This window comes from Pogona vitticeps, chromosome 4 (genome assembly GCF_051106095.1).
Source record: "Pogona vitticeps strain Pit_001003342236 chromosome 4, PviZW2.1, whole genome shotgun sequence".
Taxonomy (NCBI): Eukaryota; Metazoa; Chordata; class Lepidosauria; order Squamata; family Agamidae; genus Pogona; species Pogona vitticeps.
In genome coordinates this window covers 80,795,076-80,820,815 of record NC_135786.1, presented here as the reverse complement: position 1 = coordinate 80,820,815, position 25,740 = coordinate 80,795,076, and the positions used below count along the sequence as shown (strand labels likewise).

The following is a 25,740-nucleotide window of genomic DNA, read 5'->3' as shown; positions in this document are numbered from 1 at the left end:
AGGTAAGTGTTTCCCGATGTTAGGTCCCCAGATGTTCTTGAGCTAAGACTCCCAGAAGATTTCACCAATAACTGTGCTGGCCAGAATTTCTGGGAATTCTAGTCCAAAAACATTTGGGTTACTCAAGGTTGGGAACCACTGCTCTAGATGCTCAGTAGATTTCTAGATATATGAATATAGTCCACTCCCTCTCAAATCCTAGTCTAGCAGCTTTGATATCAGCAGAAGAGTATCTTGTTGGTTGAAATATTCTGGAAGTAGCTTTTGCATGTTGCCAAATAGACAGATATGTGTCCATTTATTTTCTTGTAGAGGGATTATTCTTTTTTTCCTATATGGAATGCAGAGAAAACAAACAAGTAAATGAGCTCTGATGTTATAGCTTAATCTCATTGGAATATGTAATTGCCAGAAGACGCAGTTGGTATCTAGGTTGGTAGCTGGGGTCTTGTTTCTATCTCTGTCATGTGATCTGTTATGTGTCAATAGTTGCTTAAAGTTGTGTGAAAATAGGCGCAGGCCTGCCATCTAAAACCTGTGAGACAGAACTATTATTTTTCAAACTGGGCAGCAAATCACTGATAGTACATATCAGTAGTCTCAGCTAGGACCTGTAAGTAACAGTTCATGTATTATTTTCTCTTTTGGTTCCCTCTTATGGTAGGGTTTTTTTTCTGAGTATAGAAACATGATATCATCTTTCTTTCAGAAAACACTGTAAAGCACGAATGGCTGCTATGTCTATAAAATGTGGTTGCCCAAGGTTGGGAATCACTGCCTTAGAGCAACAGTATGTTGTGAATGTTGTGTGAAATTAAAATGGCAGTGAGTTCCATGTGCTTGGTGCTGCTTTAAATGCTGGTCTAGAAAAATATTAAAGGGGAACCGTGAGTAGGGATCAGTAGTAGATTTTAGTAGCTGGTGCTAAGTATCAGGTAGTGACACCTGCCCTGGGATAAAGACCACATATATATCTGCTTTTATTCAGACCATCACTCATTTAGTTTATTAATCTTGTTCCCCTGATGGCCCATCCTTTAGTCACTTGTTAAGAGTCTTGTTTGTGAATTAAAAGGTTAGGTAAATTGTGTTAAAGTGAAAAGTATCTGTGCTAGTTGAGAATCTGTACTGCAAACCAGAAATAAAGAAATGGATTTAATTTTTTTTTTAAAAAAAGAAAGAAGCGCCCTGTCTCTCCTCCCATTTATGAAACATTATTGGAAACTTCTAACCCCAAAGAGTATTAACTGCTTAAAATAACATAATTGTTAACTAACATGATTACTAACTATTGTTATATATTTCAGGGAGACAGAGGGGCACCAAAGCCCATGCTTTCAATAGATTATTCATCTGGAGTATCCCCATATCGATTTCCCATCATTAACAATTATGTGATACCAATTCCACCACCACCGAAAAGTGAGAAGAACATCAGTACAGGGAAAGGTGTAACATCAAGAGGTCGACGGCTCCGCCCTACAACTGCACCAAATGGCTTGGAGCAATTGTTAATAAGGGTAACTAATCTTTGCCGTACCATTATCTTTCTGATTGCTTTCATTTTGTCCTACATGGTCGGTCTTATAATGCACTATGTACATGAGAAGTGCTGAAATATGGCAAGCTTTATTAAAAGCTTCCTGTTGCTCACCTGTCCTCCACCATCAGCCTGCATTGGGTATAGGTAGGAATTCTCTAGAAGATGCCTAGCTGAGGCTCCTGAGATACGTGTTTTCATAGATTAGCTCTCATGCATCAGAAAGAGGATTTGTTCTTCAGTCTGTATAGTTCCCACTGATATTTCTCAATGAGATCTGAGAACAAGGGCGTGAATGTTGAGGAGTTGTTCTTTCTGTCTCCAAAATATAGTCCGGCATTAGCATTATCACCATAGCCATGTGGTACATTTCCTTTACACAGAGGATTGATTCTTACCCTTATAATTGACTAATTTTCAGCCCTACCTTTTTGAACGAGCAGTGAGCTCCACCTAATTTACTAGCTATATTCAGCCTTGGTTTTCTTCACTAATTTTCTCCTTAAGCAAACTTTAGGGACGATATTGAGTGGTCTACTTGACCAGAGTGATCTACTTGACCAGATGGGCAGGATATCAATCAATCAATCAATCAATCAATCAATCAATCAATCAATCAATCAATCAATCAATCAATCAATCAATCAATCAATCAAATAAATAAATAAATAAATAAATAAATAAATAAATAAATAAACAGACAGACAGACAGACAGACTGACTGACTGACTGACTGACTGACTGACTATGTGTTTCAGATATATGTGAAGATTCTCAGTCATCCAGGTGTGGTTATCTGGAAGTTGAGTCATGGAAACTGGACTTCTTTCTTGTTAGATTGAAATGTATTGCTACTTCAAGTAGCTCCTTCAGTCTATGTGTTTCAAATAGTGTGTCACTAGAGCTGAAATCATATTAGCATTCCAGAATTGACATTTAGGCTAATGTTTGTATCTGAAAAATCAGACTTGCAAACAAAGCCCACGATGAGCTTCTGATATATGTTTTGTTTTTGTTTTGTTTCACAAACAAAAAGCTAATTTGAAGATTGTGTGAAGTGGGGAAAGCATTTGAAATAATAATCACATGCTTCCAGAAGTTAAGGAATACCTTCTTCCACTGTCAAGTAATCTGTAATATATAAGTTGGTTCTGATATATTTCTAAAATGAGAAAAATGACTGACCTTTCCAAGTAGCTTACCAGTTGGAGAATATATATGTAAATAGTTAATGGCAGGGTGCTGAAAGCACAATTAAATAGCAACACACTGCTGTTCTAAAGTTTGTTTCACATTAGGCAGAATAATATATCTGTTTTCTCTTTAAGCGAATAACTCAGAGCAGTACATGCTGTAGGCATATTATTTGTCCACAGCTAAATTTGTCCCCAGTTTATCATGCTACACTTTGTGTAGCATCAGGACCTATAAATGTAGTAACTGCACAAGGATCAGAGCATTCCTTGTAAACCTATTTGTAATTCCTGCTCCGCTTTGATTCAGTTTAAGGCTCCCTCTCCCCCAGGCGAATGCTTAATGACCTGTATCAGGAAACATTTCAACTTGTTGGCCTCTTTGTGCAGATTTTATGCTTAAAGATTCAAATGTGGCTTGGGTAACACCATCTAATCCATAGTTGAGGATTATAGATTTAAAGAAACAAAATGCAGGCAAACTGAATTTCTCCTCAATTTCATTGCATTGTAGTTAAATAGAAAAATACAGAAGTTTTATAACAAGTTGGGCAATTAGATCATTTCACTTAGTGTTGTTGTTTTTTTAAATTAACTAGAAGTGGCTTACTAGTGTTTCTGACTAGACTTCTCCCAGCCCAAATTGCATTTTGTCTTGATTCAAACCTAGGACCTTTTGCATAATAACATAAAAATATTGTGGATGAGATGTTGGCCTATCCAGTCCAGCATCCTACTTCCCAAGGCAGCTAGCAAGCTATCTGTGGAAGCCTAAAAATAGCACATGTGGACAATAACACACTCATTCTGGTTACCCAGCAAATGGTATTCAGGGGCAGAGAATCATAGAATAGTAGAGTTGGAAGGAGCCTATAAGGCCGTTGAGTCCATTGAGATGAGATGTAACCCTCATGACTGGTAGGCAGTTGCGGATTTTTCCATGAATTTGACTAATCCTCCTTTAAAGCTACATGAGATGGCAGCCCTTTTGGCATTTCTGATAACAATTTAGGTAATGACTTCGTGCTGTGGAAGAAATAATTCTGTTTATTTGTTATGAGTAGGGATGTAAACTTTAATGTGTTTTCTTGAGCAGGATTACCAAAGTCTATGTATTTTTCACATTTCAGGAGTTGGGGGGGCAGCAAAATGTTGCAGAAGTGGATGTTGTACACAAAGCTTTCCATTTTGTGCTAGAAACTTCTCATTTTTTTTACACAAAATACAAATTTTAATGCAAGACCCTACATGTGTTTGTCAGTGTTTTTTATGACAGAAAAAGAGCACTCCTTCTTTTGCTTGAGCTGAAAAGCTCATAGTAGCTGACAATATTTTGAGCAGGCTGTCTTGATGTATTGAGACTTTTTTTGGTGAAGGACAAGAACATTAGTTTCATCTTAGTCCTGAAGCTCTTGCCATTTGGCTTTATTAATTGATTTCAGATTCCAGTATGATGAAGAAAAATAAAATAAAATAAAAATTAAAATTAAAAAAATAGTTCCTTTCTCACTTTCTCCACACCATGCTTAATTTTATAAACTCCCATCATGCCCTCTTTTATTTGTCTCCCCCCCCCCACCAAAAAAAGAGCTTAAAAGCTCCACAGGTTCTAACCATTTCTTGTAGAGGAGTTGCTCTACCATTGTGATAATTTTGGTGGGGATTTTCTTCAGCATTCTTACTTTTTTTTTTTAAACAGGCTATATTTATGAGAACTATACACAGTCTTCCCAGAGTAATAGTATCATCCGAAGGTGTTGCACATGTACTGTTCTAGAAAGCATTTTTATTGTATTTCTGTGTGGTTCTAATTAGTGGACGCTGTCCACTGTGTAGGAATGTCTTAACAATCTATTGGGAAGAGTGTAGGCTATTATTTTTGAGTTTAGCAAAGAAATTGCTCATGCAAAGTCACCCATTATTTCTCATCTTGTCATATATTCTATGCATGATTGATGCCGACAGCACAAAACTATCTTGGAAGAACAGAACGTGGAACCAAACCTTTGCTATGCAAAAGTACAGCTGTTTAAGTGGAGTATTGTGCTCTTTGATACAGGACTCGGGGAGATTCTACAGGCCTCAAGTACAAAGCAATGCATGCGTTACCATGATCTACTTGGGAAAAACTGTGCACCTATCCTATGACCTTTTAGATTACCGAGAGGAAGTAAAAGTATATCAGCAACACTGTGGAGGAGAAAATCTTTGTGTGTTCAGAGGCAAACTGCTGGAGGGAGGTGAGCATGGAAAAGACCAAGAGTTCATTTTAATTCTGGCAATCTTATTTTATACACATAAACTGTTGAAGTGGTAACAAAATTATTTCTATGAAGCTCTGTCTTGTTATGGGTGTCAGGGGACTTATATACCAGCTGTCTCAAAATAAGTCTACATTTACTGTTTCATGATTGAAAATGAGGCTGCAATTACTTTTGCAAATTATGGAAGAAGGGATGTACTGGTGTGATTTAACAGAATACAGCGGGTTAGATTAATTTTTAGATGGAGATGTATGGTTAATAAAATGCTTGCAGGAGTAAAATGAATTCCAAATTATCTGCATACAAGAAACTATAATCTATCTGTGTGAGCCACTTATTGCAGCAGAAGGGAAATGAATACCTACTTGAGATTTGATCCTGAATGTGAATCAGTGGTGCCAGTGTTGACTGAAGCAGAGGTGTTCCTAGTATAATAGTTATTGGAAACAAGGGAAGAATAGCATTCTGGGTAGAATTAGTCACATTCCATGATACTGGGCTATTACTGAGGATGGGTATCTATTCTATTATTAGTTACAGTTTATTTCATTTGTCACTGCACTCAGCACTGTAGAGAATGGAATCATAACGTAGCCTGTGCCCAAAGGCCTTAAATCTGGGTTAGCAGCAAAAAAGGAAAATGTCAGGGATTAATGCAGGTAAGGATGGATGAGATTCATTTGCTGGTGACACACAGCTAGCAGGAAGCTAGATACCTGTGAATCCTATGCTCAGGAAATGGGGCTTGGGGGAAGTAGTGAAGTGATGTGCCTACAGCAAAATGGAAAGTTGTTCCATACATACAGAGCAATATAGCAGAAGGCATATTGGAAGCCACCTAGAATGGTTGCATAGACCAGATGGGCGGGATATAAATCAAATCAGATCAAATCGAATCGAATCGAATCGAATCGAATAAATAAATAAATAAATAAATAAATAAATAAATAAATAAATAAATAAATAAATAAATAAATAAATAAATAAATAAATAAATAAATAAAGGCAAAGCAATAGATAAGCAAATGAACTTATGTTGAACAGAGGGAGATGTAAATTGGGATTAGGAGTAAGGAGTAAGGACAAAAGGGTTGATACAGAGTCAGATGCAGAGTCACCACAATACAGAACAACCCTTCGGAGATATTTGGAAGATAGAGTAAGGCCAAACTAGATGAGGCATCATTCATGCAGTTAGGAAATAACAGACAAGAGAACCTTGATTTCTTCTGCCATAGGAGGAAGAATGGTTTGGCCCCCCTGCTACAGATCTGGTCTGGCTTTGGCTCTGTCTTGCATTTGTACTGCTGCAAAAAGTTCCACTGGCAGGAGAATTTATTCCATTGCAAACAGCAGGATAATTAGAGTCCCTTGACTCTTGTGGCTCGCTCCTGGATTGACCTATGAATCGGTATCTGCACTTCCATTCACATAAAAATCTATTTCTATAATTGCTAATTGCATGGATGGCATCTCCTCTGGTTTTTCTTTAAGACAGAAGTTCTGTTAGGTGACAACTACAATTGCCTAGATGTGATATGATGGGAAAAGTGACAGCTATCTAACAGTTTTAAAATGAGGAAAAGGGTTTTGGGCATGAAAACTTATTAACAGGATGTAGCAGCTACCTGGATGAATTTCTGCTTTAAAAAACCCCCACAAAACCCTAAGAGAACCCATGGCCATTGCTAAGAAAATTAGATAGATTGGAGATTTTTGTAAAGCAAAAAAAAGTTACAGTTGTTATTTATCCTCACAATAAAACAAAATTAATTATGGGCTACCAGGATCAGTTGAATGCCAGGCAGACAACAAAAAATGCCCTGCTTTTTAAGAAAATGCTAAGTTTGGTTCTCAGACTTTCAGAGTTTGGTTCCACTTCCTACACATACTCTATTCCTTAAACTTCTGTCCAATAGTCTTAAGTACTCAGTGTTCTCACACTGACTAAGGACAAAAATAAAACTGTGAATCAAGCAGTAAAAAAAAGCAAGATGAATGGCAGATGAACTGATAGATCATTCAGAATACTTAGCGGGGTTTTTTTCTGATGAACTATAATTGCTGTTTATTAACTTGTATTTTTCATGATTCTTTTAGTATGGTTGTTATAGGATTTTCAGGCTCTTTGGCCATGTTCTAAAGGTTTTTCTTCCTAACGTCTCTGTGGCTGTGTTCTGGTGATCAGCTTTTTATCCTTTTCAGGAAATTGGATGATCAGGGTGTTTTTTATGGGTGTATTGTTGTGATAAGGGGGGGGTGATCTGTCACTGTGATTGATGGGTGTCCTTAGCTAGTCTTTTGTGTGAAGTGATCACTGGTGACAGATCACCCCCCTTTTATCACAACAATAGACCCATAACAAAAAACACCCTGATCACCATAATCACCCAATTTCCTGAAAAGGACAAAAAGCTGATCCCACAGCTACAAATACTCAACTACACTAAACCAGAATACAAACAGAGTTCTAACTCCTCTCCTCTGAAGATGCCGGCCACAGAGACTGGTGGAATGTTAGGAAGAAAAACCTTCAGAACATGGCCAAACAGCCTGAAAAACCTACAACTACCATCAGATCCTGACCGTGAAAGCCTTCAAGAATACATTCTTTTAGTATGTTGCATTTATCTCTTTGCTTCCTAAAATGACCATTTAAGCTAATACCTAGGCTATAAGTTTTTAAAATAAATGAAAGCAAAAGGATGGCAAGCAACACTTTGAATGGCAGTGACTGGAAGGCTATGAATGTTCAGATCTCCAGGGAATTAAAATTAGGAAAGCTTTGCTTGGCATCACAAGGTCAGCAACATAGGCTCAAATGAGTCTTCTTGAGGAGAGGGTTTCAAAAGCATGGAATCATAATCTGGAAGCTTTTCTCCTGGGCCACTACACACATGAACTCAGAAGCTGAGGGTATACAGATCTCAGGGCACAGGTTAAAATCTCAGGGAATTGCTGTGCTTCTTTGGGTCTTGTATGAGGAGGGAAAAAAAACAAGTATCACTACAAGGAGGATACATTTGATTTGTCTATGTGAAGTAGCTTTAAAGCCTGGGAACCCATCTTCACACAGCCCCAGCTGGTACTGGGATCATTGGCTCAATATGAAGATTTTTTTTTAATTTTAAGGATGTGTGTGTGTGTTACTGCGGGTGGCGTGGGCCAAAGTGCATGCACTCACTGGCTCTCAGACCAGTCCCCTTCTCTTGGCTCCCTTGGTATATTGATATTAAGGCCATTATGTCATTTGAAAAGAAACAAGTGGAACAGCAACATCACAACTCGGAAACTGTTTTGTTACATAAACCCTAGCAAGAATAGCCCAACGTTGGGGGGGGGGCAGGGGCGAGGCGATCTCCTGCCAATCATTGGCTGCTGTACTTCTGTGATATCACAAGGGTCATGAGCTCAAGTTTGGCCCTGAAGTCTGAGATGATGAAACATAGCCGACCAGACAACCCTAAAGCTGTAAAAACCTATTCTTCCTTCAGGATCAAAAGAATCTTATAATGACTATTATTTGCTCTGCAGACTTTCTGTTGTTCTGTTCAACACAGCAGATGATTAAGCCTATGACTTGTGTCTTATTGCCAGGTGAAACATGCAGGAACACCTTGTGAGACGGGTCAAAATTGTGTAATTTCAAACTGCACGTTTCAACCTTGAATGTTTGAAATCTTCTGGACTTTTCACGGCTCATCAGGAAGGATTTTAGCCTAACTTTCAACCAGAAGTGCTAACTTGCCACACACACAGAGAATAGCTCTGATGTGGGACAGCTTTCAAAGTTCTAAGATATATATATACTTGTATATTTGAAATGGAGTTAAATTCCAAATCTTCCCCTTTTCCTTCTTCTTCTCTTCCTTCTGCTCCTCCTCCCCACCCCGCCCCACTCGCAGAAACTTTTCAGTTTGTCTCCAGAAGGCATTACGGCTTTCCCTTCAGCCTCACATTTTACCTCAATGGAATACAGGTGGACCGGTTAAGCTCCTGCTGTGAATATAAGCATCGGAGGGGTACTCGGTTGGGAGGCAAACATGGACACTTTGGTTTCGTCAATGTGGAAAGATCAGCTCCTTGCTATAGGTATGGATAATTGATTGATGTTTGACTAGCTCTGTTGAGGGACTGACACAGTCTTGAATTTATCAGCAGACTGTTTTTTATGCTCCTGCATCTCTTTAGAGGTGTGAATTTAGAGCAGGGGTAGATATTTTCTGTAGATCCAAAGGTAAACTCCACTGAACCTCTGGGACCCACCACCTGTGTTCCACAAGAAATGAACAAGATGTGCCAAATTTCTTAAGAAATTTTGATTACCTAAGAGATCATAGTGTAAGTCATTCATTCATTCAACAAGATGTATTTGGGGGCCTGTTTTGAAGGAGAATAGTTCTTCCTTTGGGCTTCAACGTGTTGTTCTCCTCTTAGTGGACATTTTATGGAGGAGTGGCAAGGCTTTTGGAGACTCCAGAGGTTATAAAATTGGACATTAGCTGTTGTGTTCAGCTGTTGTCACCTCTCCATGTAATATGCTTGAGCAGAGCTCTAGTTATGTGCTATCAAGTCAGAACCAACTTGCAGTGACCCTAATAGGTGACATATTTAAGGAGAGGTTTTACCAATTCCACTCCCCCAGTGAGTGTCCATGGCCAAGTGGGACAGTGTTTGTTCATTGTTTGTTCAGACAGTGGTCTCCAGAGTCCTAGTCCTTCACTCTATCCACTGTACCACAGTGGGTACTGAGCAGGGCTCTAAGTTAAACAAAATATGGGTTTAGTGGTTGTTGTGGGTTTTTTGTGCTCTTTGGCTGTGTTCTGAAGGTTGTTCTTCCCAATGTTTTGCCAGTTTCTGTGGCCGGCATCTTCAGAGGACAGCACTCTGAAGATGCCAGCCACAGAGACTGGCGAAACATTGGGAAGAACAACCTTCAGAACACAGCCAAAGAGCCCGAAAAACCCACAACAACCATTAGATCCTGGCCATGAAAGCCTTTGCGAATACATCAAAATATGGGTTTGACATGTAAAGTTCAGGTCATGGACTGAAATCCTTTTGAGGAAGGATAGAGCAGAAGGGCAGTTGTACGGGTGGTTCCTCCTTCACCCCTGGTAGTGGGCTGTTTTTATATGACTGATCACACACTGGTCGAGAAATAAGGTGCATGACTAGTCATATGATTGATTATGCAAAGGAAAGTATGCAGAAGGGAGCAGGGTTTCCTGTGCATGTCTGGAGATTCTCAAAATGATACTGGCTATAGACTTTAAGGTATTTGTCAGTCAAAAATGATATGTAGAAATATTTGTTATCCTTTTCTGGAGTACATGGCTTAATTTGATTGCTTGCTCTTTTGAGGTTAGTTCATTTCTAATAATACTTTGCAAAGTGCCTTTCCTCAGTCCTGTAGCCTGCATTGGTATGGGTGGGTTTGCAGGGTGCTTGCAGGTTAATAACTTGTTTCATAGCAGAGGACTCAACAAGATAATCTTTTAATCCTTTTGAACTCTGTATCTGTGATCATATCCCTCCCAGTAGAGTAATAGTATACAGTTGGCAGGTATCATTTCACTATTTTTTTCAAGGTCTCTGTAGAAAGTATGATGCTGAGATATCAAGGTAAAACAACACTGAAAAGTTGGGTGACAGATCACAACTATTTGTCAAAGGAGGAGTTCTTAGGGCATTCCTTGGTTTCAAAAGATAACTCATTTATATGCTACAACTACAAATAAATCGGTATGAGCAGACCAGGACTCACCCTTTTGGAATTGGCCAAAAAACAGTGCCAACATCAGTCATAGCCATTTCTTCTTCAAAGTTTTAATTTCTACAATATTCCTTTGATTTCCACAGTAACATCATGCAAGAGAATGCCATGCAAATTTTCCATTCTCCTCTTTCTCTCTTAGAAAATATTTTATAAACAACGGTGCAAAGTAGCAGGAAAAGAAGAAATGGGGACCCCTATAGAGCCAAATTACTTTTCAGATAAGCAGAAATGCTTTCCTCCTTCTCAGACGAAGATCTGCATGATTTATGTAAATGTTATGCTATTGCTGGTGTGATAAGGAGTGGAAAGCATGCAAATTATGGACTAACTATACTTTTTTCAATAAATGGTCGAACTGGCCACACAGATATGTTGTTGTGCCAATTTGCTGGTATAAAAAACTGGTATGAAAAAAAAAACAATGCTTCTAACAACAGTCTGTTGGGGAATGGAGAATGTTTACTTGTGATGCATCCCCCTTCTAAGTCTAAAATACTTTAATTATTCTGGCTTTTTTTAAAAACAAGCAGAATCAGAGTGGGCTTCTCTGAGTTGGTGGGGAGTTGCACATGATGAATATCTTCTAGTCTGATTACAGGGGTGTTTCTAATCTGTAGGATTATCAGATGGTGGAGGGGAATGGAGGGATGAGGAGTGACCATGAATGTGTGTAAATCTGCAGAGTATGCAGGCCATTAAATTTTCATAGATTCATTTATTGTTCAGCCATACAGCCCATTATGATGTAAGTTGAATAACTGCATAATAAAATTGCACAGAATATCCATAAGCTTTATATTACATTGTCCATAATAAAGTTCAACCTAATTTTTGCTGCTGCGAGTGTAAAGTAACTGAGCATGTAATTTTAAGTCCTCTACTAAAAAAATATTTATTTAGCTAGTTTTCAACATCATCCTCCCACATAGCCTACAATTAAAACTATAAAGCAACACTATAAAATATAGCAATGAAAGCAGCAGCACCATCAGTTGATAGGAGCCAGCTGAACAATTGAACAATAGCTAACAGCACAATCCTGTATACAAACCTGAATACTAGTATTTTGCGTGAGCCATCACAATAAAATGCAACAAAGCAGAAGATAACATTGAGACCGCAGTAAGGAAGGTAAAGGTAAAAGACTAGGATGTAAGCAAAATTCTGATTTTCATGAAAGGGAGCTAAAATAGAGGGTAAAAGAATGGCAAAATTAAGAGGGTGACCATTTAAAACAAAACTCTACATTATTCTTGGTATTTGGTTTTCACAGATGAACAGCATAATCGCTTTGCCACAATGAACAAAGCAATTATTATAACCTGGGGTGGTTTATTACCATGTTGGGAAATAAATACAAGAAAGGAATTTTATCCTTGGTTCCATATATAAAGGGCATCCATTATATATTGTATGATATCCCCATCTTATTCACAACCATAAACCCATGTTCATTCTGCTGGAGGTTCACTTGTATATCTGCTACCTAGGTAAGCAGATGGCATTGTCTGATTTCTTAGTTGAATGAAAGTCCTAGAGATCTGGGGGGTAAGAATACTTCTTTCTTCCCTTGGCTGCTAAGTTTAATTAGAAACTCATCACAAGGTAGCCATCCACCCCCTTGTCCAGTGTTGAGGATGGGCAGTTGACGCTGTAGGGCCAGTAATTGTTCCAAACTCTGGCAAATCTGCACAGATGGACATGACACACAAAATCCTAATCTGTAGCTACCTTCAAAGGATTGCCTCTTCTGAGTTTTTCATGGCATAATTAGAGACTTAAAGTGGTACACAGTGAAATAAATTGGACTACTCAATTTCACAAAAATATGTTTAAAACACAGTTTGATACATGTATGCATGTGGGATATGTTTCCTTTTCTTCTTCTCTGTTTTGAGAATTCTGGTTATTTGTCTTTAAGAAGAGCCCTCTTCTCAGACACGGCAAATATTAGTTTTTTGGAGTACAGTTAAACAGCATAGCAATTTATATACTGGTGGTGGAATTCTGGGAACTATACTCAAAACATCAGTGAATAACTTTTCCAATCTCTGCTAGAAATCCTTTAAAGGCTCTGTCCTCGTTAGTGCATTATGAATCCACACGTAGTCCATAGTATATGTACAGTGTACATAAAACTGCCACAATGAAATTCCAAAAAGAATAAAACATTAGATTTAGCTAAATTCCTTTAAAATAAAGAGCATGTATCACATTCCCATTACAAAATTGGGCAGAGTTGACAGTTGGAAATGTTCATGATGTAATTTTGCAGAGGAATCACATAAGACTGTAGGACAATCGAAAAGCTGAAACTTCTCTATTTTTTTTATAGGGTGATTTTTTTGGTCCAGGTCTAGAGCTGTTGTTGTTGCTGCTGCTGTTATTGCTTTTTTTTTTTCTTCATTTTCTGCAAGTTTGGGAAATTAAGAGATACTGTAACTAAATGTTATCTCTCAGGGTGTTTTTTATTTTTTATTTTTACATAATCTAGTCCCAGGGAAACACATGCATCATATTTTACTAGTACCTATGATCCATTTTTGCAGTCTCCCAAATTGTATTGTGTATTTATTGCCTTTTGGGCAGGTGTATCATTGCAATGGGTCTGGATAAAAAGCCTTCTCCTCCCAAGAAAAAAGTGTTTGATGAAGATGAAGCAAAGAAAGAAGACTCTGAGAAAGACAAAGGGAAAGAGGGGCTAGGTGAATGCAGCAGCAGCAAGAAGGATAACAAAAATTTGCAGTCACGGTTTTCATCAGCTGCTGAAGAAGAGAAAGAACATGTGGAAGGTACTGAGGAAATGGAATGGGAGTCAAGAAGAGGAGACACACACGAAACCAGTAATGGAAGTGACAAGGACCAGAGAAGTGGAGGTAATGATGGTAGAGCGCGGGAGGAGAAAAACTGTATCTCAATATGATCAGCATGTAGAAGGCTCTAGAACCGAGATCAATCTCAGGCATCAACAGTTACGTAGAAAGATCCCTGTGAGGATAGAAAAATCCTTTCTTTGCTTGCCATGTCAGAGAATTGCTGCCAGTCAGAGTAAGCATGAGTGGGCTAGCTGGGTCACCGGTCTTACCCAGTAGTTGTACCTTACTGCTTTGAATGTGTCTTCTTGTTAGGGTTTTTGTATGGCATTTGTTTGATCCTTTTTAGCATTTGTATACTCATTGGTGTTAGCTTTTATATTGTCTTTTAATCATGTAACCTGCCTTGAGTCTTTTTAAGAAGAAAGGTGGGGTGAAAATGTTTTCAATAAAGAAATAAATAATAGATTTTCCAGGGTGATTATGGGGGAAATCCAAGATTTTTTCATATTCAAATACAGTACATCTACAGTGGTGCCTCGCATAGCGACGATAATCGGTGCAGCAAAAATCACTGCAAAGCGATTTCGTCGCTATGTGATAGTAAAAAGCCCATAGGAATGCATTGAAACCCCTTCAATGCGTTCCTATGGGCTCCAGACTCACCTTTAAGCAAAAATCCTCCATATGGTGGCCATTTTCGCTGTCTGGTAAGCGAGGAATCTATCCCAGAAAACAGCGGGCGGCCATTTTTTTTACCTGGCGGTCATTTTGGAACCGCCAATCAGCTGTTAAAAAAATCATCGCTTTGCGATGATCGGTAAGCAAAACAGGGTGCCGATCATCGCAAAGCGATTTTTCCCCATAGGGAACATCACAAAGCGATCGCAAAAAGTTAATCGCTATGCGATTTTGTCATTAAACGGGGCACCCGTTAAGCGAGGCACCACTGTACGTCCAAAAGTACATATGCATGTACACACACACAGATGTGTGGTCTCATTTAATAGGATGCAAATATTCAAGGGGCTTAACTGTCATATATATAGTGCCATTAATTAATTGCCCATCAATTCACTACTGTTTAGTCACAGCAAATAGCTAAACATAATTTATGAGTTCCCATTTTGGATATGTTATTTAGGACCAGTTTATCCTAATATTCTTGGTGTTTGACCCATATATAGCCACAAAATATTTTACAAAATAACAATATTATGAAATTTCTGGTCGTCCTCCTGCTTTGTCATCCGCATTTTGCACTAGGAAATGAGTAAGAAGATGCAGCAGCTTAGGGACATGCATAGGAAAATGTTCATGTTTATTTTGTTTTCATTCAGATTCTTTTGGAGTCCTTCTTTTGTTTCCAAATCGTTCATGTCTTTCAGGTTGTTTCATTTCCCCCATTCATTTGTACTGCCACCAGTAGTCTATACACCCTAAAGAACCCTCAAACACTAGTAAAAAAAAACCCAAAGAGGCAGGGCAAGGCAACAGAGAGCCAGTGTAATTCAAAGTAGGCAATAAAAGCCATCTGCTCTAAAAACATGGAAATAATGACAAAACCCATCAAAGATTCCCTCCAACCAAAACATTTGGCCACACTTCCTAACCTTCTTTAATGGGAACTTTACCTGAGCACTTGAGATGTCAGCAGTATCAGTCTCCTCCTAGCAGAGTATGCATAACGTGCAAGCCTCTGGAGAAGGTGCTACATATTTGGTCTCACAGCAGCTCTGGAAGTGTGGGCAGCCCCCCCCCATTGTCCTTTCATTGATTTTCTCAGTCAGTGAGAGAGGGAACAGCAGCTGGGGTAGGCTTGTTCATCCACTTTCTTTTGAAGAAGAACCTGGCATCACCCCACCCCTGTGGAGTAGGAAGAAGGCGGGACTGAGTTTCCATAGCTCAACCTACAGCCTCAGAAATGGACTCGGCTGCCGAATAGGACTGTGCCAAAGCACTCTCACTGGGTTCCTCCAACCAATCTAGGCCCCTTTACACCTTCAGAATTCCTGTTCTACCCACTCCTGAATATTCTCATTGGCTGCTGACAGCAGCTCTCACAATGCTATTGTATTAAAATTTCCCCCTAGTGATTTAACGGACACAAACAGTTAAAAAAAGAAGGAAGGGTAAAGGAAAGAGGAAAACACAAAAGAAAACACAAGTTTTATGTTACCCCCTTTAACACAAATTCTTCAGGTATCAGAGGCTCTGTATTGGGAATGGACAAAAGAACACAAAAACAAACGTCTCTGTTGTGTTTTTCCCATCCACGTAATCGCCAGAGTTCCATCCTTTGTAGCTAAGGAGAAAATGAAGTTACAAAATAAATACACAACGAAATAACACTGTCTTGACCCGAAACTGATAAGAGGATCTTGATGGCAAGTGTCCCTGGGAAAATGTAATACTGCTAAGATTGTAGTCAGTAGAGGGCAAGTAACCACATATATGTTGTTCAGCAGAATTTTGCCAGCAATAGGTTGTTGCCTCAAGAAGACCAAAAAGAATAAGGAATAATGCTCTTTTCATTTCAGTTCTGCAAGTTCGTTGTTTCTGAGACAGTTGCTTTCCATGCTCTTAGTATGCATCATTTTGGTGAAGATTCTGGCATCAATTCATTATTTTCAGCTTTCTAATTTCATTTCATGATTTCCTCTGAAAAGCATATAGAGCTGGAGTGTGCAAGAAGCCTCTTCTTGAACTGAGGAGAGCTGAGATTTTTGGACAGGTTTGGGAAAGTAGTAAGTCATATTGTCCCCTTGCATTGAAAGTCAACAGCCTGCTTCCCCCCACCCCCACATTTCTGAATATGAGGCGTTTGCATGACTTCCTGTATAAATCCATCTGTCTCCATGTTATTCTCTTGAAATTTCCATATGAGTTTATTGCAGGTTTCTTGTCAAGTTACCACCTTTCTTTTGTTTTAATATCTCCTTTTCAAAGCTGGACATGTCTCAGATAATTACCTGTGGAGAAGACCTTGCTATCCCAGATGCAGCCAGAACTCAATCAATATGATTAAATCTACTTACTACTTAAATAAAACCCACTATACAGCTAATACTTTACTTGCTTAATTGGTTCCACATGAGACTTCCAGCCTCCCTCCTCACTTTTCTCCTTGGCATTCTGTCATTTGAACATAGAGGGGGAAAAAAACCTGTAGAAAAAGTGTAGGTGAACAATTGAACTTGAAAAGTGAGAAAATGTGGCCATAAGAGAGAGATGGAAAGTGTCCGATAGATGTGGCAGCTTCTCTTTTGTGATAACATTTGATTGCCTCTCTGTAAGGTGGATGTAAAATGGGATACAACTAAAATATTGTATTTTAAGAAGGGTCTATATGCAAAATATCTACTGTGGCGTGTTGGATAGAGCAGTAGTTCTCAAACGGGGGTTCCCAGATATTCCTAGACTGCAATTCCCAGAAGCATTTGCCACTTGCTGTGCTGGCCAGGATTTCTGGGAGTTGCAGTCCAAGAACATCTGGGGATCCAAGGCTGGGAACCTTGATAATGGACTTGGACCATGAGGCCTGGCTTCGAATCCCTGTTCAGCAGTGGAAACACACTGAGGGAGTAGAACTGGTAAAACCACTTCATAAATATCTCACACTGAAAGTGCTATTAGGGTTGCTATAAGTTGGTTCCACCTTGAATGCACAGAACAATTATATCTATTCCAATTTATGGCTATGATTAATCCCTCCATAGTGATGTGCTGATGCTAAGGGTGTCTTACACATCTTAGTCGATATGTAGGTAACCCTTGGAAATGGGTTGGAAAATATATACAAATAAATCATATATTTGTGCATAATTAGCAGAACTGGAATAATGATTTTTATTTTTCACATGAAGACCTCAATGTTGTAAAGGATAAATGATAGTTTGTGGGATCCAAAGAAGAGGATTGAAACTAAATACTGTATGTCCTTTTACTTATGGATCAAAATCTTCCATGGATAGAAGAAACTTTGTAAATCATTTTTAGCCTTGAAAATTTCTAAACTAGAACAATACAAGTAGCTGTGTAGAGGTGATGCAACAGAAATCATGTGCCCAACGGATTTTATTATTATATATTTTCCTTATGTAACTGTTGTATCCAGCGTTTTGCTTCCACTGTTGCCAAATATGTGTCTGTAAGAAGTCCAGAAGGAGAACATAAGGATAGTAGCTCTCTCTTCCTGTTGTTCTGCCCAACTGATATACAGAAGCATGCTGCCTCTGTTTATGTTTAGAATGCTCCTTGTACCCAAGCTTCCAACTAAATTAGGAAGCCCTCCAATTGCTAGCTTAGTTGTTTAAAATCATTTTTCATCAAAGTCAATTTGTCTGAAAATAATACTTTCATCAATAAAGATCTGAGCAGGTGTTACCTGGGTAGACTCCAGGAATAAACAAGTGCAAATCCACAATTTCCATGGAACCTCAGCTTACATTTTTGCCCAAAGGCCAAATTCTGTTTCAAATCAGTTGTCAGAGTTGCATTGCTGGGGCAGGTGGGGGCCAACTGCCAAAGCGTGAGACTGAAAACACCAGCATATTTTAGCATAAAGCTTCTACTGAGGGTAGCTACTGTTTAAAACAAACACAGAGATCTAGAAAATGTTGGGAACCACTGAACACTGATCTCATGGGAGGGCATAGTGTTCTGGGGAATCTCAAAGGGCCAGATTAGGGTCTCAGGAAGGTAAGATTCAGCCCAAGGGCCTTTGGTTCCCCAGCACTGGGTTATGTCTAGCTACTGGATTTCTCAGGATAGAACCATATGTTTCTTTTGCATGTTACCAAAAACACAATTTGTAAGGTAACGAATAGTAGTGCAAGGGAGACCTTTGCAGGGGGGTATCAGCAAATGGGAGAAGGATCAGGTTCTCCCTCTTACTCACTGGTTTTCCTTTGCAAATGTTTTCTCTGCTCTTATATTAGTATAAAAAAAGAAAATGTGGGCTTGGGAACACGTAGCTCAGTCCTTGGAAGGCTGGTTTGTTTCCAGTGGTGTCCATGGTGATGTCACTTAAATTTTGCAGGAGATATGTGAGATGATTCTCCACATTATGTGGGAGCAAATCTAGATGGCACATTGAATGTATATTTGTTTGATGAGCCTTTGCTCTCATAACAGTTTGGTTCCTTTGGTATCTGCACAGTACGTGCATTTCCTAGCATATATGTGTGTCAGATATTGACCTGAATCCAAAGTTAATCTGAACTAGAGTTGGCCCATTGAATCAACAAAATGTAGATAAGCATTGACTTGCAGTGTTCCCATTCATTCAGTGGGTTTTTGTTTTGTTTTGTTTAGCTGGGACAAGAACAGGATCTGTTTTGACAGTGTGCGCTTAACAATTTTAGATTTACCTTTTAAAACTCTGATGTGAAAGGTAGGATAGCTCTTCGTCCAGATTTTGGCTTTGTTGCCCTCCAGTTAACATACTGTTGGTCTGGGGGCATGTCTGTCTAGGCTGGAGGAAGGGCTCAGAAGGAAGTGTGACACTAATAATAGCAACACAGCTTGGGGAACTTTTCTTTTGCTTTCCTTGAGATTATCATACATGCATGACTCCACTTGCTTCTCTAGTTCTCCTGTTACTCTTCCTTTTGGCCTCTCATCTGCCTCCTCCAGCATTTGACCACAATCCATCAATTAACCACCATGTGCACAAGGATGATTGTCATGCTGCCCACTTGCGGTACCATGCCTTGTGTCTTCATAGCTGCAGCACACACTGATTCCAGAGGTATAGGAGACAGAACTCTATTCAGTTGTTCTGAAATCCAGCATTGTCAACAGAGATTGAGAGGGCCAGCTAAAGCTGCCTCTTCTATCATTGCTTGATTTATGTGAGCAGCAGTGTGACTGGGAAGGAGGAGGATGATGCTCATGTTCAAGCTCTACATTTTATGCACATAAAAGAGGTAGATCAGTCACTTGGACAGGTTACCGTCTTCTGCAGCTGGTGATTTTTATTGTATTTCCATATCAATTACAGTAGCTATGCCTGATTATAACTGTATTTGCATATGATATCTTAATTAATAATGCGAAGTTAATGAAAAAAATATCCTCTTTTTCAGTGGCAAGCCTTGTCTTCTATGCCCCTTTCTTTGGTGATGTCTGTACTTCTTCTTTTGGGCACCCTAGAGGTAGTGCTTAGTGGTTGGAAAAGCAGATTTGTCTTACAGTGGTGCCTCACTTAATGATGTTAATTCGTTCCGGCGAAATCGCTGTAGAGTGAAAACGTCGTAAAGCGAAATAAAAAACCCATTGAAATGCATTGAAAACCGTTCAGTGCGTTCCAGTGGGCTGAAACCTCATTGTCCAGCGAAGATCTTCCATATGGGCGGCCATTTTTGGGTGCCTGTAAAGCGAAAAATGGCTCCTAAACACAGCAGGGAGCCATTTTGTACACCTGGTGGCCATTTTGAAACCTAATAATCAGCTGTTTTTGATCACTGTAAAGCAAAAATCAGTTCCCGAAGCAGGGAACCGATCATCACAAAGCAGATTTTCCCCATTTAAACCATCGTTTTGTGATCACAAAAACATCGTCATCAAGCAGTTCCGTCTTTAAACGGGGTAATCGTAAGGCGGGGCACGACTCTACTTCTTATTCATACAATATCTTGCAGCATCTGCATGGACTTAGACCAGTTAAATATTCTTACACCTGGAAATATATTCTCTTTATCAGTGGTTTCCCAACCCTGGATCCCCTGATGCTTTGGGACTAAAGCTCCCACAATCCTTCACCACTAGTTGTGCTGGTCAGGATTTCTGGGAGCTGTTGTCCAAGAACATCAGGGGACTCAAAGTTGGAACCATCGAGCTATATGCTCCGTGGCTATACTTGATTTAGATGAAATGGGTTATGCAAGGAATTGGCTGTGTCTGTTTCATAAACTGTGAAGAAGTCAGAACAAGAACTTTCTAACAATATTGTATCATTGTATAGTTTCATGTTTCAGCATTTTAACCTTGTTGATTTTTTTGAAAAGAAGGGAGGGTCAAATATAAAGGAGAACAAAAGCTAATGGACTTAACCTATCTCAAGTTAATGAGAACTCCAAGTAGTTTGCATTCTGTTTTCGATGTTGCACTACCGTTGTCCTTTTATTTCAGCATACGATGAAGATTTTGAAGCAGATGAAGAGAAATCAGATGAGAAAGTTAATGAAGAGGGACAAGCTGATGATCAAATGAATGGAATGTCAAAGTCACCCTCAGATGATGAAAAAGATAATTTAGACCATGAAAGGAAGAATAAAAACTCATCACAGAAAGCGTTGCGGGCCTCTGACAGTGAACAAGATGAAAGCGATGGATACGTGGAGAGTGACTCAGAAGGGGAGGATAAACAAGGTGAGTTGTTTTCCTTAAAGTGATGAAGAGTAGATGGCCTAATGTATGTTTAACTTGTTACATATGTCTTATAATTGGCCATCTATTTCATGGATCAAATTTAAGTACTCATTTCAGTTAGACTGCAGATTGTTGTGGAATACGCTACTCAAGTCTCAGGAACTGCTCAGCTTTGTATTTTAAACCTGCCTTGCTTCTCACCTGCTAGCTGAGAATATCTAGAAAAGCGAATAGGGAAGAGAAGCTAATAAGCTCTCGCCTTTTTGAATTTATTTCCTCTGAATATATTTTAGCCTAACTAAGGACCTGTTAAATCAGGTAGAACAGAGGCCTGAAAATACATGAGCAACAGTAAAAGGATGCTTTTAGAACATCTGTTCAGTGTATTTCTGTAATATTCTTACTCTGGATTGTGGGCACTCCATCTTGTATGCAGAACAGATCTCCTCTGCCTCAGAACTGAAACAGAGAGTGAGGAAAACATTTCACCCCTCACAGCACTCAATTTGTTTAATACCCCCAAAATAAACACTATGTGTATTTTGGCTGGGTTCACAGGCAATGGTAAATCTGAGGGTAGTTTTATGAATTCTGGTTTATTGGTGTGCTCAAAACCATTCCTGCTGCATAAATAATGGTTTGTTGTCCAGCTTTGAATCAGAGTTAGAAACCACCAATGGTTCTTGGCCTACAAATTCTATCTTGTTTAAACTTTAGCTTGTCACACTCTCTGAATTTCCCACTTTGGCTTGCTCCTCACTTGATTCCTCAGCTTGCCATTCTGAAATAATATCTGACAAAAGAGGTTTGGGATGGGAGACAGAAATGGGGAAAACAAACAATGGTTAGATTTCTTGTGAAACACTTGGCGGTTAAAGCAATCCACCAGGAGTGGCATAAATCATGATTTAGTGTAACACTAGAATTCAGCCATTTTGCACTGCTTATTTTGGGTGGTGTCTGATAAGTGTGTCCCTTAGACTGAGAACCTTTTAAGACAATATTTATCTTCACACACTTCTGTGTACTGGTGTCAGGTCCGGAGCAGCTTTCAGGACAAGCCTGCTCCTTCCTCTGTCATAAGTGATGAAGACCACACCAGGGGGTCCTGGACCAATTTTGCTATGACATCATCCTGACCTTGTGGCATAGAAGTGGCCTGTACTTCTCATAGCTAACTACCACCAGAAGGGACTATTCAGTACTTCTTTGTAAACTGAAACTTTTTATACTGTCCAGGTTCTGTGCTGAGAGAAACAAGGGCCAAGTCTCACATGGCAATATATAACATCCCTTTTTTGAAGCCCAGTAATCCGATTTGTGCAGCGTGCTGTTCATGCTATTCTGTGAATTTCTGGCCCATCTTTTCATCTTTTGAATAGATTGTACTCAACCAGCAGGTGTCACTTTTGCATTGTAATGTTCCAGGCACGATAAGAGAGCATACGACTGAGTCAGTAGCAGCAGTTGCAAGGGCCTCATGCCATCTCTCTGTTCCTTGCTGAACAAAACTTGCCGCCCACCCACTGATTTCTGGTCAGCAATTTCAGCCTGTCTCCATTTCAGTCCAAGAATGAAACGACCATGGCCTCAAGGTGATAAAAATATGCAGTCCTCTGTTTTTTTGGTTCTAAGGAGGGGACAAAAGCTGAGAGTGAAGAACCCTAGATAATTATTTGTGCAAGGAGATTAAAATGCTGTGGAATTAGTTTCAGGAGAATAAACAGCATCTTCAGTCACCTCTGTCCTCTCTAGTCAGCATAACTGATGGAGATAATTATTTCCTTTATGTATTCTGAGCCACTTACCTTCATAAATAATCTAGTGGAAAGGATGTATCTCATTTCTCATCCAGTAGCTCAAACAGTGGATGGGGTCCAGAGCTTGTTTGCAAACGACTGGAACTTGCCAGCATTTTGATGTTTTTGTCAGCAGAAAGCTGATCTCATCCTGTTTGTTTCTTCTCCTGTAGTTTCTTTTTTTTTTTTGACACTGCCCTAACTTATACAACCATTGGTTGTTAGACTGCACAAGGCATTCTGTGGTGTTTACCACTCCCCTGAAATCTCTCCACTGAACATCCTCCCATTTTGACAGATCTTACAGTTCTTTTCTCAAGCCAAATGTTAATGTTGCTCTTGCATCTGTATTTTCCATGTGAAATACAGGCAGAGATAAAGCAGCTGACTGTGAAATGGAAGCAGCTGCAAGAAAGATCCAGTATCTTTATAGGAAGCACAAAAGTCGACAGCAAACTCAGGATGTCAAACCAGGTTTGCAGTTGGTTTGCATGAGAAAACATTTTTGTGTGAGGAAATTGATTTTTAAGTAGTTAACAACCATAAAGAATAATCAGTTTGCAGCTTTGCTAATCATTTACAGAAGTGAGGTTATTTCTTTTCAAAAACTCTGGTGTTGCATTTCTGATAGGTGGCCTGTAGTTAGATTGCCTAAAATATCTTTAGAAAGCATTTCTTCATACTTCGATGATCTGAGCATAGCTTATATGATCTGGGTCTTAAAAAAAATAATCATATTCGATGTCTGGACAACAAATTTCCTCCCTGGTCAGATCAACTGTTAACTCAGAAGATGTTCTGCTTTTATCTGAGCATGGTTTGCTTGACTGGACCTGCTTCTTTTAAAATGTAGACAACTTTCTGCAGAGCATCTGCTCTCTGCTTAGGGAACATCAGGTATGCTTGGAATTTGGTGGTGGGTAGAGATTCCCTTATTCTAGCAAGTCTCTGTCTAGATTAGAAGTGGGAAACCAACAACCCATGGGCTAGATGCAGGCTGTGGGGCTCACTGTCTCACCTGTTGCATCCCATTCTTGCCCTGTTCCCCACGCAGCATTCTGGCTTTTAAGAAAGATCCCATTGCTGCCAGTTTTTAAAACGGTTGGTAGGGACTGGTTTACAGCTGGTGAGAGGAGGGTTAACCTCACCTTCCCAGGTGCTGTGACCCACCAGCTCCAGAAAATCACCCTCCCCATGTGGCAATACAGCTTGGGGGAGGGGGGAAGCCTTGTGATGCTCAGGTACATAATATTGAAAAGTTTTTTTTGAATGAGCCACATAGGGCATCTCTGCTTTTTTCTGTCTGTATGCTGCATGTCAGAATGGGTGTTTTTGAATGTGTGCATCTAAGTGTATGTGTATTGGTGTGGGGGAGCATGCCACCTACATGAGTGAATGTGTATGAATGGGCAGGATTTGCAAGAGCAAAGGGTGCTGATCCTCACTCTTGGGCCCTGGAAGTTTAGCCACATAGAAAGGCAGACCCTAGCCTGGAAAGGTTGCTCACTGTTGGACAATCTTTCTTTTTAGATTTTTCTTCCTAGCGGTTGGTTTCTGTGTTGTACAATTTACTTGCTGCTAATACTGAAATCTCTTGCTTTGAATGATTCGGTGTCTTTCTGAATCATTCAAAGGAGGAGGAGATGACAAAGAATCTCTATTACATGGGTTTATTTTGATAATGTAATTGCATAGTTAATCCTACTAACTGGAAGTAGTTCTTCTTCCTGCAACAGAATGTGAATCACTGGAATTCAACTTTGCAGTGTTGAGGTATAACATTAAAAAGTGGACTTCACTTGATTCTTTGTCATTTAAGGACAGAAAATGTGGTCCTCTGGAGGTGACTGTCCATTAGAAGCAGACATATTAAACATCAAGGCTGTAATCCTGTGATGTTTAGTTGGAAGGGAAACCCTCCAGACTTAGTGGCATTTAATTCTGAGTAGATGAGCACTGGTTTCAGGGTTGAACTGGCCATTAGACAAACTGGTCATCTCTGGCACTGAGTCTTTGGGGCATCAGCAGAGCCACTCCCACTTCCATCACTGCTGCCACCCTCTGCTGCTTGAGGTGGGCCCTACTGCCACCGGCTGCCTCCATATCCTGGCTACTCCTTGGCTAGCTGTGTCAACAATGGCTGGGCCGGAATGCTCATTGTGGTCAAGGCATTATTCATGTATAGCTGGCAAACGATCAGCTGGAGTATGCAGTTGGATAGCAGGGGCAGGCAGAAATGCAAGGCGGGTGCTAACCTCCTCTCTGGAGATGTTGTAGAGGATGGCATACAGTCCTTGTCAGCTTACTTTTTCTGCCTCAGGCAGCCGGAGAACTTCTACCAGTGCTGGGTGATTTGCTCTACTCTGTTCCATGTGTGAGGCAGCAATGTTTTTTTTTCTCTTGTGTATTGAAAAAAACATAGGAAACCAGGGTCAGTAGAGGCTTTTATGTTTTCATGATGCTGACAGAAAAGACAAGACATGCAGTGGACTTCGAAACTGCTGTATAGGATAAAATCAATGCATACTAGGTATTTGTAAAGTATACAGGTGACACTTACGGTAATCTTTTTTGTAGCTGCAAGCTTATTTACAGGAGTAGATTTCTTCTAATTTATAGGTCAGGCCCAGTGTAACATCAAGGAAAAAATACAAGAGATTATATTCTGTTAGTGATTGCATTTACTGCATGCAAGACTAACAAAACAACCAATGCAACTGGTAAAAGTAAACTTAGCATAATGAAATTATGAAAAAAGTTGTAATCTGCTTCTGCAGTCTCTTTTCCACAAGTGGTAGAACCTGTGTATTAGCGGAAAACTACCATTGGAAACAATTCCAAGTATGTCACAATAAAAGGTCAGTCAATCAAATATATAGGGTATCCATGGGGTAAAAGAACTAGAAATCACATACTTTGTGTATGAATTTTTGTCTTCTTTTAACTTCAACTCTAGATAGCCATAGGAAGGGATTGAT

At 39.5% G+C, this 25,740-nt stretch overlaps 1 protein-coding gene across 16 annotated transcripts in view; it reads left to right on the top strand.

The window, feature by feature from the left end:
* Positions 1-25,740, top strand: part of ERICH3 (glutamate rich 3) — a 98,358-nt gene that overhangs the window by 47,640 nt on the left and 24,978 nt on the right. For all 16 annotated transcript variants that reach the window (XM_078392989.1, XM_078392985.1, XM_078392987.1 and 13 more), the window contains 5 exons: positions 1,308-1,520; positions 4,793-4,973; positions 8,903-9,089; positions 13,366-13,652; positions 20,724-20,963. In XM_078392989.1, coding sequence (XP_078249115.1) covers positions 1,308-1,520; positions 4,793-4,973; positions 8,903-9,089; positions 13,366-13,652; positions 20,724-20,963 — 1,108 coding nt within the window. The remainder of the gene's footprint in view (positions 1-1,307; positions 1,521-4,792; positions 4,974-8,902; positions 9,090-13,365; positions 13,653-20,723; positions 20,964-25,740) is intronic.